The 16,674-nt window shown below is 39.8% G+C and overlaps 2 protein-coding genes across 2 annotated transcripts; one reads left to right on the top strand and one right to left on the bottom strand.

Moving 5' to 3' along the window:
* Positions 1-1,500: 1,500 nt before the first annotated feature.
* Positions 1,501-4,122, bottom strand: LOC135473725 (uncharacterized). The gene is made up of 3 exons (XM_064753592.1): positions 3,891-4,122; positions 2,636-3,037; positions 1,501-2,230 (listed from the first exon to the last, which is right to left on the bottom strand). Exons 1-3 carry the CDS (start codon positions 4,099-4,101, stop codon positions 1,929-1,931), a joined length of 915 nt encoding a protein of 304 aa, XP_064609662.1. The 5' UTR covers positions 4,102-4,122; the 3' UTR covers positions 1,501-1,928.
* Positions 4,123-7,570: 3,448 nt separating this feature from the next.
* On the top strand, positions 7,571-10,797 carry LOC135473043 (integrin alpha-X-like). The gene is made up of 4 exons (XM_064752822.1): positions 7,571-7,628; positions 8,067-8,310; positions 8,870-9,346; positions 9,924-10,797. The coding sequence occupies exons 2-4, from the start codon at positions 8,082-8,084 to the stop codon at positions 10,211-10,213; spliced, it is 996 nt and encodes a 331-aa protein (XP_064608892.1). The 5' UTR covers positions 7,571-7,628; positions 8,067-8,081; the 3' UTR covers positions 10,214-10,797.
* Positions 10,798-16,674: the final 5,877 nt, after the last annotated feature.

The raw sequence follows: 16,674 nt of genomic DNA, 5'->3' as shown, positions 1-16,674 counted from the left end.
CTACTGGAGGTGTTAATGTTCAGCAGGAGGTGGATGTTCGTCAAAACTCGGACCGCACCGACGATGTACGCCAGCAGGGTGGTGGTGAACAACAACGACCGCATCTCTCCAGAGTAGAATCTCTCAGCGAACAGATTAAGAGACTTATACTAAAAGTGGAAAGTGAAGATGAACTGTTTCAGTCCAAGCTGCAAAAACCAGTCATTGTTGCAACTGGGCGACAGCGGTCTCGTTTTAGTGACCAGTCAGTAAACGTGTACATCTTCAGGTACGGGTATATTCCAGTCTCCACTCAAATAGCTGAACGTTTACATTTGTACAATTAAGACACTTGTCTTCTTTAAATTATGTATATTAAATCACTACGTTGAAATAGCAAACAGGTCTATAGGCCTTACTGCAGCAGGCATGGATGAGGACTACAAAATTAGGCTGCATCTTTTTGAGCAAATGTTTCAGTAAAGATGTACTCGTGACCGGTAAAAGTTTACCAAGATAAATGCTAATCTTTATATTACAAAAGTGAACGTATATTGTATGTGAAGGGAAATTAGAATGTATTCTATTATTGCACCAGACTATACCGTTATTTTTAAAGCACAAATATCCAAATAAATGACCTTGTTAATAGGATAATAGGATAACAGAATAATACATTGCATATAACACAGTAATATGTTATGATAACCGAATACATTCAGGCATCACTTAACAGAACAGACATTCTGATAAACTCAACAGATTAATATTTTTAGGTATTGGCATTCCATATTTTGTCAACCATTTGTTTGTTATTTCATCCATCAAAATGTTCTGTCATGGGTTTAATGTTATTTGAAAACTATGTGATCAACGCAGTGTCAGTATATAATGTTAGTGGGTGGGGTACCGTGTCTAGTGTCTTCAGCACGCATGGCATGCAGTGCGTGCATGGCGTTTAAGTGAGGATGCACTACACTCTCAGAAATCTTGGTTCCTTATAGTTCCTCAGAGAACCGTGTGGACCTGTTTTTCGCATAATTGGTTCTCTATAAAACCCGTTGGTATGTAACATAATCATAAACATCTGGTTGTTACTGGGTAAGCAGTCAACCATGTATGGAAAAGATGCTGTTTCACTCGCGGTCCATAGGTGGTGCTGGATCAAAATTAGCCGCTCTCTGGCGATGTGGATCAGTAGAAAATAATATGAGGTACATAAAGCTCGCTATTCTTGTGAAAATTTGTAGAGTAAATGTGAAGAGTTTGGTCAGTTACGTTCTAAATGCTGGTGGTGTACTTTGGGCTTATAAGTGAATATTCTTGAGCATGGCGACTAGCATCAGTCAATCAGGCGAGGAGTCATGGAGCATATAAACCAAAACGCATTCTTGTGTGTATTTAGATTTTTCGTCGATGACCGTGCAGCATTCAGCGCATTTATTCATTCATCCGAGATCATTCACAGCCAGAAAACGCCATTTCATATGACATAAAGATAAATGACATAAATCTTCGAGATACACTAAAAAGGTTTATTATTATCAATCCATATCTTTTATGTACAGTTGTGAATCTTTAATCATGTTTTGAACATTGTCATATTCCAGGATCAAGTATCAGGTTGGAAATTTCACCCTGAAAAAACTCTAAAATAACTTAGATGTCTTCTACTTACAACGATGGTGTGGAATCACGTTTTACAAAAATGAATAAGCAATGGTTCTACGCACATATGTACAAGGATGCTTAGAGGGCTACAACCGATACACTTCAACATTTGGTGGACTTGGATATAAAATCCAAGGACAATGCTTATGGCCGTTTGAGTTAACTTCTAAAGTGACAGATATAATAATACTGGAAAATTACTTCACCAAATATGCACATTAAACTTAAATTGAATCATGGAAGGCTTCAAGTAACAGTCTGGTCAGTTACCGACTCTCTCAGTAGTGTTGTCCACCACCCGTGTTGCGAACGCAGAAGTTGTTTCCTTGCGACTGATCTAACAAAAGTGCAGAACCGTCCGTGATAGCAGCGACGTCCTCAAGCTGCCGGAAGTGAAACTCGGTCGGAGAAGTGGTAAGGCTCTCCAGGCAGGAGTTACTAGGGCGACCAATGACAAGGATGTAAACTTCAGCTACGGTACGAAGACGATTCAAGGCTCTGGTCAGACCGCGCGAGCAGTAATCCGGAGATGACGTCACAAGGAGAACTTCCTTTGTTGCATTGTTATATGTTCTGGTGCCTGAAGAGAATGAATAAAGATAAGAGCCCAACTGCATACCATAAAATATATTTTGATAGACTGATGATTCTTATATAACTGTCATCACCTCTCCATAATTTTGAATATTACCGTATAGGTCTACATAAATACTGGATGCCAGTCTGAAGAAAACTTTAAGGGTGGAGGAAACCAGAGTGACCGGAATGGGTTAAACCATCGACCTTCGGCAAGTGTCTGATATAATCCTGAGTTATTAAAACTTAAGCCTATGAGTGAAATAATAATAATAAACACCAAATGAATAAATAAATCAATAGATAAATAAATAACATTCGAGTCTGGTACATCTGGGATAAGACGGATTAATATATATGGAAATAAGTACTTATATTTTATATTGTATAGCGATGTACTCAATAATACCTGAAGTATCACTGTGCAAAGTGGTCCTGGCAAAGTCAGCTGCCGGTATGATGTTAGCGTAAGTGCTGTACTGGGATCTAGGAACCCTCAGGACTTTGTCCTGCATTATCTCCCTTGACTGGGTATCAGAAAATGTGTGAATCGCCGTCTCTGAGCTGTCAAACGACGCCATAGTGACTCGGTTGTCACTGGGGTTGCTTGAGAAATCCCCGCATACCTTCCCCAAGATGTTCGACACCAGAGATTTATAATATGGGAACAACTGGACATTTATTGTTGTGTCGAGAAGAATGACAAAGTCACGTGACAGCGTATAGAACCCTCCTCCAGCTAAGTTGTACGACGGGGCGTTTCCCGCCAAAAACATGGACAAAAATCCCTCAAAACCCGGATCGAGTTGCGCTGAAATGAAACAAAGAGGACAATTGTTAAGACGAAGTTCCAGATTTGCTTTAAGTTGAGGGCAGTACCTGGAACAAGCTTAAAATTTCGCGAACAAAGGTTTTCTTCGTACGGTAACTTTTTCTCACAATTCGCGGTGCATTAGGGAGTTTAAACCAAAGCAAGGCCGTATACAGAAATTGTACTAGAAATTTCCTAGCAAATGTTTACACAGACATAGGAAATGCCAATCGCGCGATGTCAGATTACTATCACCGTGTTGGTGGATAAGAGACTTTTTGGCTACACGCAGACACCGCCATGACATTATGATTTTGAACGTAACATCAAATCACAATACCAAACATATGTATGTGCTGAATGCCATTATACAAGTGTACATATAAGACGCAGATGCATCTATCTTGCGTGCTTTTTTATTTAATCACGTATTTAAGTATGAATTGACCTTATAAAATTTGTAGTACATTATATATATTACAAGATGTCCACAAAGTACTGATCAATCAACCACGATGAAACTGTGCGAAAACGCCAAACAAAAAGTTTCAGCCACAAATCCAGAACTTCGATTAGCTTTGCAGAAATTTTACTTTAAAAACATTTGGCAAAAAGTTTTCAAGAAAAGACAGCTGTGGCTGATCTTATTTCATCTTTATCGCATTGTCATGGAGCTGTTACCGGTACGCTGTGAGGCTGTTCGTACAATGTGTCAGGATTGGCGTGGTTTCCTTAACTTCACACCAACATGTTTTTCTCGTACGTCCACAAAAGTTTCATAGATATAGCGATATGCGTAACTGAGCGATCTCTGGAACAGTTGCTATCCTACAAAGTTGACTTATTGGCTTACCGTTGACTGGTCTGTATTCAACTCTGTCCCCAACACATGGCTGGCCACCTTGCCTGGCGTTACGGAGGATGTCCCGAGTGCGGAACTGGAAAGTCCCGCTGTTGTAAGATCTCCATTCGCTCCAGACGGAGTAGGCGCAGTCTGTCGGACCCCATGCATGGGTGCCGAAGACGAAGGTGCCCAACAGGAAAACAGCCGTAGTGTAAACCATCTTGGTGGAATTAGGCGAATCAGTGACTGTTGTCAGAAAGCTGCTGAAGGAGGCTTTTGGCTCCTCACAAAATGTTTCGCGTATTTATAGCCCTCGAAAAAGACTTCTCCCGGACGTAGACTGACCTATATTTGTTTAATTCAGGTCGACAAACAAATACTGCACAGCATATGAGAAAGCCGGCCGGCAAACAGACAGCCAATCGCAGCCTGTGTATATCGGTTAGCCAATGAATGCGTTCTCTGCCATTTACATCTTTTCCACGCAACACTATCCTTCTCAACAACAAGAAAAGTAACCCCATTCCCCATCGGTAATATTTATGACGGTGTTTATATAGTAAAAAAAGTTGGTGAACTTTTAGAACAGTTGAAAACTGATGTGATAAAAAAATAAATAATAATTAAATCTGTCTGCGCTCAACTGTCCTCGTGTACATGGTCCCGTAGAAATAGTGATTAAACACCCAAAGAAAGGTTGTGGTTTCAAATACAGCTCTTGTAAGTTGTGCAGTTGTTGTTTGCGCGGTATAGCGTATAGTGGGAAACTCAGAAATGCTGCATGGGTCCAAAGTACGTGTGTAATACTTTGATCTTTTTCTGGACGATGACACACTGAAAAATATTATCTGTTATTTTTCTGGCAATGATATATGACTGAAATATTTGTGGCTTTGTCGCTAAGCCATAATCTTTCACTCACTCCTTCATTCATTCATTCATTCATTCATGGGGCCTCTGTGGCTTAGTTGGTTAGCGCGCTAGCGCAGCGTAATGACCCAGGAGTCTCTCACCAATGCGGTCGCTGTGAGTTCAAGTTCAGCTCATGCTGGCTTCCTCTACGGCCGTATGTGGGAAGGTCTTTCAGCAACCTGCGGATGGTCGTGGGCTTCCCCCGGGCTGTGCCCGGTTTCCACCCACCATTATGCTGGCCGCCGTCGTATATGTGACATATTCTCGAGTACGGCGTAAAACACCAATCAAATAAATAAATAAATAAATCATTCATTCGTTTTCAACAAAAATTCAGTTATTATATTCGCTATTATATAATGCATTATTATTATAACATAATACACTGTTAGTCTATCACAACCTTTATTTTGAAATAATAGTGACGTTGGGACCATCTAAGTTTTGATTCTAAAATTTCTGAACTTTTTAATCACTGAGTGCCATATACAAGCGATGTACAATATCTATCGAAAAAGTAACTCACTGCATTAAATGAGAACGAGGTTCAGCTTTCGGAATCATCTCTTTCTCAATCTCAGATCCTAATCGTGAATGTTTAGTTAGGAACTAAACAACTATCAAATATGTTCTATGTAATTCTGTTATCTGTATTCTACACCTTTATACACATATAAACAGAAAACGATCGATTGGTGGGCACATTACAATATACACTATGCGATACAGTTTCAGCGAACAAATAGGTCTAAAGCTCGGCCCGGAAGTATGGAGCCCAATTCAATCCGATGGTAGCTCGAGCATAGGCTCTCTTTGTGAATATAAATAAATAACGACGCAACTCAACTAGAGATATAATTTATAAAATATTTGTAAGTTTGTGTCCAAACGTGTGCTTAAAAATGATAGGAATGATCAGAATAAATTGTGAGAAAATTTAATATATATATCAGTACATGTACACTATGAGGTCCCGCTCTCATATATATCATATATCAGTAGATGTTACACCCCTGGGGTCAATGATTTCAAGTCGTGATCGTGATCTCGGCATGGGGATCCAAAGTTTGTGAAACCTTTTACATTTACGTGGTGATTTATTTATTTGATTTGATTGGTGTTTTACGCCGTTCTGAAGAATATTTCACTTATACGACGGCGACCAGCATTATGGTGGGAGGAAGCAAGGCAGAGCCCGGGGGAAACCCACGACCATCCTCAGGTTGCTGACGACCTTCCCACATACGGCCGGAGAGGACATTTACGTGGTGATGCCTCAACTTCATTATTATTATTGAAACGACGTACAACTATAACGGCACCATACAGTTGTGTGGCTGTTTGTGCAGTCTAACGTTCATCGAAGAGCACTTGTATCTTGTCAACATAGTGTCCATATCAGTACGCCACATGTTTGAATCAGAAGTCTATCAGTAACCTCCCTTATGCATGCCTCGGCGAATGACACCCGGTTCATTTTCGTCCACAAGCCTGACCGCCATCGGTCGTATATTTAAAAAAATCCTGAGTGTGGCGTTAAACAAATTTAACTGCTTTTCATAGGCCCACTGGCAAAATCATAATCTATTACGAAAAAAAAAAAAAAAGACGCGTGACATTTGTGTGGGAATATAAACATATATTAATAACTCGGTGAGTTATATCCCCATCTTTCATGAGATTGTGCCCAAGACACACTGTTAAAATTTGTAGTAAACATTCAGCGAATACTGTATAAGTTTTACAGATACAGAGCAAATGTTTATCTATTTAGCTTTTATATATGTGATTATCACAACATGAACGAAGCTATTTTTCCTTGAAATAGTAATCGTTCACATTAGGTAAGTAACAGTCAGTAAACGTGTACATCTTCAGGTACTGGTATATTCCAGTTTTCACCCAAATAACTGAACGTTTACATTTGTCTATTTAAGACACTTGTCTTCTTTAAATTATGTATGTTAAATCAATACGTTTATATAGCAAACATATAAAACTCTCTAAATTTGTGTTATAGGTATATTTGAACAATAATAAAATCATATATCAGGCCACCATATTTTTGCTAACCTGCGGATGGTCGTTGGTTTCCTCCCACCATAATAATGGCCGCCGTCGCATAAGTAAAATATTCTTGAGTGTGGCAAAAAACACAAATCAAATAAATAAATAACTAAGATACCGTATTTTTGCAGCCGGAAGTATTGCAAGTGAAAAGATAATTCGTACAAAATTACCAAAATTAACCTGGATGCAGCTTTAAGGTACATTTCTATAAATATATATCCATTGCCATTCCTTACGCATTCCGCGTATACAATGCCAGTTAAGTAATTCTCATCACACAATCTTACTGTAAAGTTGTAGTTGTACCATAATTATAAAAAACCAAGATTTTGTCAATAATAATGGTGTTCGTAAAATGTTGCTTACAAAAGGGACAAAGGGCTGATAAAATCTGTGACGGAGAGAGGACGCGGGGTGGAGGTGGTGCTGAGTAAAGACATATGGTCATTGGAAAGCCGGATGATAAACACGCGGGTTCTGTGAGAGGCCAAACCGGGCGCCCAACCACAGCCTGACCTCTGAGCTGCAGCCAATCATCGCTTGAGTACTGATGCGATCTTTGGGAGTCTGGTTACTGTTCGATTGCGTAATGACCTAGTACGGGTGACCTCATTGCACATGCCAGCCGGATGTTAGTACGATGCTAACTCGTATATAAAGAGCCACCGAGGATGGAAAGAGGCAAAGCTGTGACCTCGTATCCAGCAGCGATAGAAGGTAGACAGAGAACTGCTTGCGTACTTCCTCAGACGTATCTGCATAAATGTAGGTATCCTTCTTGGAGTGTGACGTTTTCTTTATTGTTTTTTTTTATTATTGCTTGGCGTCATAGCTTCATAGTGTAAGCGTTGAATTTCCAATAACATGTATACAAACTGCGGTCTCTTAATGCGTGTCTGGGTGTGGGGTGGTGCAAGGAGTTGGAAAGGGGGACGTTGAGTTTTTGGCTGAATGCGAACATGAGGGAGGATTGATAAATGATCTTTCCCAAATAGTACCCACAGATTCATGGTATTTTATTTGTCAGTTCTCAAAAGGTGCACTGCGCCAGAAAGATACTAAATTATTAACACAGTTTGTTTCGAGGTCGAAATATTATTGAGAATAGCATTAAATGCCGATCAAATATGTTGGTAAATAACTCACCCGTGGTAATTAATCCTTTTTTAAGTTCTATTTACGAATTACTGCTTTTCTTTACAGAAAAAAATTGTGAAAATGAAAGTAATCGTACGCCTGGTGTTGTTGGCGTACTTGGCCATGTCGGTAGAAGGAAACAGATGGAGTACAAGAAGAACGAACTGTGGGGTTTCCGTCTGGTCAGAATGGTCTGCCTGGTCAGCGCCTGCGCCCGGAGGCACACGAACCCGCACACGAGAGATTGTCCGGTCTCCTCGAAATGGTGGAAGCCCATGTCCGACACTGACAGAAACGGCCTCTAGAGCAGGTTAGAGCATTACAAATTTTGTTAATCCTTTTTATAGAAGGACCTAGCAGCACAGCGTACCAGAGCGTCGAAATGACCCAGGAGCTTCTCACCGATGCAGTCGCTTTCGTATAAGAGGAATATTTTTAAGTAGGGCGTAAAACACCAATCAAAGCTAATTAATATTATACTGACGCGCCATCTCCTGAAAAGCCCAGGCGAATATGTAGGCAGTGACGCATGGGTATAGTATTTGGAAGCGGCTTCTCTAAGCCGATATTTGCTAAAAGTCCTAATATTTTGGATGAACGAAATTATAAAGTCTTAAGGTAATAGATGATTTACATCTTAATGACAGCTACCATATTTGAACTTCGAATATTTAAGAAAAAACTGCTGTTGATTTCTGAAACCAGTGTACATACTTATCAGCAAAGTACAACAACACAAATAATGCTGTCAAAAAATATTTAATGCACGACATGTTGCGTTATTACGCCGCTCTACATCCTGTCTTTGGCGCATACATTTGTATTTATTACCTACATATTTATTTGGAGCTTACACTTGTTTTCATCAGATCCATGGTCCAGACAGGGAGTCCAGCAGAAGTTCCACAATAAGTTTATGACTGGCCATACTCACTACTACAGTTTCATCCCCGATAGCTCTCGTGCTGTTGGACTAGTAGAGGTCCCCAACCGGGGAGCACATGTGCTTGGTGGTGGCGATGGTGGAGTCACATTACTGCCACGTGATCTCCTCTTCATGATTGACATGAGCGGAAGCATAAGTAGCAGCGATTGGACGACAACAAAACAGAAACTTGCCGAGTTGATAGAGCGACTGTGTGGGTCCATTGGGAGGGGTCCACAAAATAATCGGATCGCCATTATCACATTCTCCAGCCGGGTTGTGCTCAACTTCAACTTCAAAGCCCACTGGACCATCGACAGTGTGAAAAACGCCATACTGGCCATGCCTCAAGCAAGAGGTTCCACCTGTACCGGTGATGCTTTCGAATATGCTCGCCAATATATGTTTGAACCCGACACAGGTACAGCCATTAATTTACTTTTGGAAAATGTTGCATTTTATTCAAGAAACATAACGCAGTTTAATTATTTGATGCAATGTAACCCTCAAAGATATTGTGAATACCTTTAAAACAGGTATGCACTTCAACTATTTGATGAATGAAACCGTACACTTGGAAGTAACGCGAACCGTTTTGAAAAAAAAATACATTACATTTTATACCCAATATGATACGTAATTTGATTGATGGATAAATCGATCACGGATATGTAAATCTATTGTGGATATTATAGTCATTGTTCAAGTATCCTTATTGTCTTCACTGCCATTTCTGATCGTTTAATGATAACTCTGTATTTTCGTCACATTTTCACTTGAACCTTATTTTATTTTCTTTGTCAGATATATGACAAAGACTCTTTTGCGCTCGGGTAATAGTTTTGTCTTGGAAATGAAAGAAAATCAAGCAGTTGGATTACAATAGTACTTTGTAATCACTAACGCAGACGGCTTCATTTATGCCCCATCTCTCTGCCCTTATATATGAACGTTAATAAGTTCAGAGTCCACAACAGTATTTTTTTTACTTCCCACAGGAATCCGATCGGCTACAGAGTCCGTGAAGGAAGTACTAGTTTTAACAGACGGACACTCTAACTGTGGAGCCGCCTTGCCAAATGCCGTTAGACGACTTCAGGTGAAGGCTTTTGTCTTTGCCTTGGCTATCGGCGACTACGGAATTTCTGGAAAAGCTGAGATCGAGTCTATGGTTTCCCGTCCTCTCATCGACCATATTTTCTCTCTGGCCAACTTTATCGAATTTCGTAACATGGTAAACGAAATTTTACAATACCCAGATAAATGTGCACCATTTGAATTGAAGTAGGACTTGATATTCATAAAAAGTCAATCGCCCAAAACCGGTAAAAAAATGTAATTGTGAATGCTGAATTTATGTATGTTTAATACAATTCGCTATTGCTTGACAAAAATTCACTTATAAAATGCACTTGTGATGTTCTCATCATTTGCTATGATTATCACGTCTAAAACTGTCTGAACCATTTGTAAACATTTGTTATATCGAGTTCAAAGTTAGGCCGTTTGTAAATATTTGTTATGCCACGATCACATCCTGAGCAGTAATACTCTGTGCTAATTCTGAAATTCATATCTCCATTGTATAATATACAGAACACACCATCAGTGTCGTATAGCCAATCTCTTACAATGTACGTAATTTCTATTTTAATGTTGTAATATTACTGTTCTCGAAAAGGTTAAATTATCTGATTCCCTGAAAACGACGTGGATTTATCTAATGTAGATACGAATTTTGCTACGGAAGTCATTGAGATACATTTAAACTTATTACTTTCTAAAATGTATAGTGCATCGTGTAAAATTTGCATTGTGAATACATATTTAGTCATGAGTTAATTCCAATAAATCCTCGTAATTACACAGTTATCCCAAAGTGTCGGACTCCATATTCTTTGTCTCCTGGGTTTTCGAATTTCAGATTTGTAGTTTCGGCAAGGACTTAATGAATTGAATGATAGAGGTGTCAGTAGGGAACCACAAGCCATTGTCAAAGAATAGGTTTGTTCTGTTATCAGCTTTGTTTTGATTTCACGACAAACAGTTTGCCCAGTATGGTGTCTGCCGGCTTTGTCCGGTTAGTGACGTCACAGAGGTGACAATTTTGACACTATGACATCCTTACTGGGACAGTAACACACCGGGGGAGTCCTGCATATCGCGTGTACATATCTCGTCTTGTAGTATTTGTTAGCTCCAGTGTGTTGTGAGGCTACTTCAATAAACGTCATAAGTTACCATTGTAAAAACTAGTGTGTCAAGGTTATTTCATCGAACGCTTTGACTCCAAGTTTAACATGATTGTCTAATTCCCCTTTACCCGGGGCTAGGAGCCGTATATTCAGCGTGGTGAATTAGATCACCATGTTGGATATATGAACATGTCCAGTCAAAGCGCAACCGAAATAGACATTTTATCGACAACTTATATTCTAGCATGGTACACGATTTGAATACCGATTCCACTCATTCGCATAGAACAAACCTTGCGTCTTTCCCAAATTACTGAAAGCTGTTGACTGCTTCCCTTTGCATCATTCCGTCCTATTTTGTTCTTCATATACTTTTTCTGATGGTTTGTGTGACACATCGTTTTGTGAATTGACCTTATTTGCTTGATGACAGGTATACGAATGTCTGTTTCGACCCACAGATTTATCTGCTTAGTGAGGTCATGCAGGTGTCTGGGGACCGTTTCACAAACGTACTTATCTACGTACACACTATATTCTAAATCAGGGAACAATCAGAGCGAATGAACTTTAATCGCCCTCACGGATTACAGTGATAGGGGCAAGCAGAAGTGACAGCTGTACATGTATGGAGTAGAAACAAAAGAAGCTGCATTACTTCCGTAGACCATGGCCAATAAAGGTAATTCAAAGTGTTTTATTAAAAGAACATTTTTACTTGGTCGGTGGTAGAAATACGATGGCTCCACGCAGCGGCTTCCATTGCTGAGAAATGAAGCTAGAACTGTCGCTTGACGGTCTTTTTCCAGTAACCGGATTTGGCCAACTGAACAAAAAATGTCCGACTGAACAAAAAACATACAAACTTACGGGTTTCAGCCTTCGTGTAACCAGGTGAAAGAATGTTAATTTGTTTGTCGATTTATACATCAATGTAAATGTTAATGTGTCAACTTTCGAAGGAACGTTGTTTGGTTGAGATTTTCCGTGTGTGCCAGGCATCAAGTTAACTTGTTCTAGATTAGGTGGAAGGTCCATTACAAAGAAGTATGCAACTTCCCTATAGCTAGTCTTTACGGCACTTTACGCTTTTCTTCGGTCTCTAATACATTGTGTGACGTATCTGCGCACCCATGTATTTTTTCCCTTTATTGCGCTACAAACGTTTGAGAAACGGCTGATGCATGGTGGGAAAATATGGCGCAAACGCCGTCGTGTTGGGAAAATTACGACAACGGGAAGTTCTGTAAGACAACAATGTATTTGATAGTGATTGTTTCATAGTTGAATATTTCACTTGTACATGTACAAGATTTATCATATGGGTACAGGAAACCCATGAGCTCGGGGTAAAGCACCAACCAAAGCTAGAACAAGATCCAACATGTGACATGCAGACTAGCACCCTATATTGGTAGACGATTCTGCAAACGTTAAGAGTGCTTATAATCACCAATGCCCCGATAAAAGAGCGAGATCAGACGGAAATACAAATTCTCTTTTCAAGGTTAGGACTTGTGGCAAGATATTTGAATATGATCGTTTATTTATTTTACGACACATGCATATAACACGACTTCGATACTTTTCTAAGGACATTTCACGATACCAATTATAAAAAAGTGCCAGATAATCCAAGGCTGCATTCATTCAATTACCAATGGTGTTTGTGAAAGCAGACAGTTTAATACTCTGGATTTTCTTTTTAATACCGGTACCATGCATTTTAACAGGAAACAAATCAGATATAAATACGTGTATTTAAATAACAACATGAGGAACATTTTAGTGATATAACACCGTTTTAATTTCCAACGTGCAGCGAGCTCTGTGCAGGTTTTGATAGTTCCGGGTGTTCAGGCAGATTTCACAAACTCATCCAAAACAATGATGGCAGGATATTGGTATGTTTTGTCTAAAATCACGCAGAGCTTGTCTGGGAGTAATCCATCGGAATCACTGTTCAGTTGTCACTTCACGTTCTGTCGCTTGTGAAATAAAATCAGCAAGACACCATCTGGATGAGAGAATTTCGGTTGATCTGCACCATACGAATACACTTCATTCACTGTAGGTTTACGCCAGTGTTTTCTTACCAGCCGCGTCTTGTCTCAAGATTTTTGAGACATACTGAAAATCTGAAAAAAAGAACATATTGGTGAGTACACAGAAAACATGGTGAAATGTAATAATTTGAATGTGTGCTATGTGAAGCACTCAGTGTGGGCGTATGCCAACAAGTAGATTTCATCAATTAATTATGCATTTTAACAGGTGAACAATTAGTTGGCAGGCCTATATAGGAAAATTGTATGAAATATTTTCATATTCCTAACACACTGTATCAAGCACTGGTATCTAGAATAATTTATTCTCTGTAGTTCACGAGAGAGGGGAGACAAAGTTAAGTAAATTCTCAATACCTTAGGTCTAAGTATAAAATTCCAATATATTTGTAACACTTAAACTTTATCATTTTTTTTTTGGCTTTAAAGCACATATTTTAATATAAACAAAATACATGTGAAAACGAATAGACATATTTGCGCATTAACAACAAATATTACCAGCATTTTCATAAACAAGAATTAACATTTATAGACTCAACAATCTAATATTTGGTCGTAAAGATATTTCTGCTTGAGTTGGTTATTTGTGTTAAAATCAGGTTTTCGAGGATAAAAAAAATATGGTACAACAGGACTTTATGGTACTAATTAAATAGGGACTATCTCTGGCTGGCTGTTCTGACATAGTAAGCTATTACATAACTGTCAGAACAGTCCGCTATAGCTAACTTCATATCGACTTTACACTGAAAATGTGTCATTTATACACGTATTTTTCTATGTAACTTGCCACCTTATACCAACAACAAGTATACCACGCCTCCCACAAAAGTGTTTACTTTTTAAAAAGCAAAAGAATAATTAAATATTGTTGTTGACAAAGAAACCTTTAGAAGAGGGAAATGACGATAATTGAAACCCATGGTAAGCTCGAAAGTGCTACCCTCATTAACAATGTCAAATTCGATGTGGAAAAAATACCTACATTTCATAAATTTACCCACACACCAATAGTAAGAAGCCAGAGATAATATTAACTGTTGAACACAACAAAAATCGGTCAAATGGATGAAAAAAATGAAAGAGGAATGTGAAAATCGGTGGGGCTGGTAGAGAATGTAGCTAAATTGTCGCCACTTTGAAAAGCAGCCACTTTGAAAAGATTTTACCGTCGGAGGTAAAAACTAACCGGTAGAGTGAGTGAGTGAGTGAAAGTTTTAACGTCGCTTTCAACAATATTTCAGTTTTATCGCGACAATAAAACGTCAAGTAGTCGATCTACTACGGATAATTCATTTACTATTCAGTCAAAAAAGGACACCAGAAGTCACATAACAAACACAGACGGTAGTTTAAAATCACAGCTTTCCTGCCATACCAATGGTAGAGAGAAAGTCAAAAATAGTATCACTTTCTACAGAATTGAAAAGTTCTGAAAGAGAGCTCACGTGATAAAAGGAATCTCGTACAGGAGTAAAGTCGCCACAGTGAAGCAATATGTGCTTGACTGTGAACCGTTGATCACAAGCAAAGCAATGAGGAGCATATTCTCCTTTCAACAAATACCCATGCGTAGCACGTGTGTGACCGATACGACACCTCCTCAAAATGCAAGAGCGGAGACGATGCCGTGAAAGGGAAGGCGCTGGACCAACAAACTGACGAATATCATGCAGTTTATTGGTTGTCTGGTCATCCCATTGAGCCTGAAACAAGCGCTTGATATAGGAGCAAATAAGTGAACGCAAGTCCGAATATGGAACGTCAGTTTGGGTAGTAACGGAATGCAAAGCCGCCTTCGCGGCTTCATCTGCAGCAGTATTCCCAGGGATACCCACATGCTCGGGCACCCAACAAAAGACAATGATAAAATCTTCATTAAGTCGTTTAAACATCTCCCTGATAGACATAATGTCTGGATGTACAGGCTAACTAGGCCGAATTGCCTGGAGGCAGGAAAGGGAGTCAGAGCAGATGAGAAATTTGCTATCTCCTAGTTCTGGAATGGACCGAAGTGCGCACAAAATTGCCTTGGCTTCCGCAGTAAATACAGAACAGGAATTTGGAAACCGTGTTGAAATGGTTCTGGGCCCAAGGACAGCGGCAGAAGCCACGCCATCATCATTCTTGGAACCGTCAGTGAATATGCGGTGATAAAATGGATACTTTGAACACATATTACTAAACTCCTGCTGGTATACTAAAGGGTTGGTGGAAGATTTCTTCAAGGAGGAGAGCGAGGTATCAACCTGAGGCTCAGGACATAACCACGGTGGATCTTCCTGGATGCGTATGGGGGTGATAGTATCCAGCCAAAGTCCAGCTGCTTGCACATGTTTCTGGATGCGGACACCCAGTGGAGGAACAATGGATGGCTTCTGAACTAACCGGTAGAATTTACCCACCAGTGGTAAGGGATCGCTCAAAAATTCTTGTCGCCACATACCTATGTCATGTAACGTCGATTTAGTAAGACGAGACCTTATCAGTATGTCCCATGAAGAGAAAAAAACAGGTCAGTAACTTGATGGTCTCAGACCCCCATTCATTTTCCATAAGCGACAATGTTAACGTCTAGCACTGTAGCTCAGTCCCAAACATTCCGTGACCAATAAGCTTTGGTGCATACCTGGCCCAGCCTGCGAGAAACGAGCCATAAAAATCTTGACATAGGTTGACTGTCAAAATCTGGACCTTTCCATGCCGGCAGCTGGGAGGCGTGCCTAGCAACGCCAAGGGGACGTCACTCGCAGCCTCATCACTACCTCACACCTTGTGTCCTCTCGCCCAGAATTTCAAACTTTCATCAACAAAGCTCATACCTCTTCAAAGTTTAGACAGTTTCCAGCATTTTTGTACACCAAACATGGCCGCTTGGGAGCAAAATAAGACTTTATACCCTAAAATACACAGAACTACCCTACCGAAAAACGGAAGTTGTAATGGGGGTCTGTGTGCTGATAGAGACCCCGGCACCCATTTCCTCACCCACAGCCTAGCCATGTACTGTTACATTCACGAAATTTCTCGTCGAGACCGTGAAATAACGTGGTTTTGTCTTGTTGGCTATCCTTCTGCTATATGAGTTCCAGTTCTAGACAATGCACTTCTGACCAGCGTTCAGACGATTCTCCCACCTATGGCTCAGCCTGAGCAAGGTAGCAACAAGTACTAATTTTTAAATGATTTTGGTATGACCTGGCCCGGGATTGATCGCAGGTAGGTCTTCCCGCTTTGATAGGGGCGGACGCACTAACTATAACATGAAAAGGCCACGAAAATGGTAGGTCGAGATACTTGTGTCTCATAATGTAACAAGTGTAATACTTTTATGTTACCGTCTTATGTTCGCTTCTAAAGGACTGCCCAAGTATACATTTCAAATGCAACAAATTTCAATTTAAAACAAAATAGAATACACTGCAAACTGTAAGTATTTGTAGAGTCAGTTTGATACTTAAAACTTGAGTTGGAGTTGGTCAAAT

Source organism: Liolophura sinensis, chromosome 8 (genome assembly GCF_032854445.1).
Source record: "Liolophura sinensis isolate JHLJ2023 chromosome 8, CUHK_Ljap_v2, whole genome shotgun sequence".
Taxonomy (NCBI): domain Eukaryota; kingdom Metazoa; phylum Mollusca; class Polyplacophora; order Chitonida; family Chitonidae; genus Liolophura; species Liolophura sinensis.
Note: the sequence above shows the minus strand (reverse complement) of the source record. Positions and strands in the feature narration are given on the sequence as shown.

What these genes read in the sequence shown, in the direction of transcription:
- LOC135473725 (XM_064753592.1), bottom strand. Translation starts at nt 4,101, where the DNA reads ATGGTTTACACTACGGCTGTTTTCCTGTTGGGCACCTTCGTCTTCGGC. An exon ending in TGAATACAGACCAGTCAACG is followed by an intron (nt 3,038 to 3,890) that starts GTAAGCCAATAA and finishes GTTTCATTTCAG; the next exon opens with CGCAACTCGATCCGGGTTTT. An exon ending in TTTGCACAGTGATACTTCAG is followed by an intron (nt 2,231 to 2,635) that starts GTATTATTGAGT and finishes CATTCTCTTCAG; the next exon opens with GCACCAGAACATATAACAAT.
- LOC135473043 (XM_064752822.1), top strand. Translation starts at nt 8,082, where the DNA reads ATGAAAGTAATCGTACGCCTGGTGTTGTTGGCGTACTTGGCCATGTCG. An exon ending in AGAAACGGCCTCTAGAGCAG is followed by an intron (nt 8,311 to 8,869) that starts GTTAGAGCATTA and finishes TGTTTTCATCAG; the next exon opens with ATCCATGGTCCAGACAGGGA. An exon ending in TATGTTTGAACCCGACACAG is followed by an intron (nt 9,347 to 9,923) that starts GTACAGCCATTA and finishes TACTTCCCACAG; the next exon opens with GAATCCGATCGGCTACAGAG.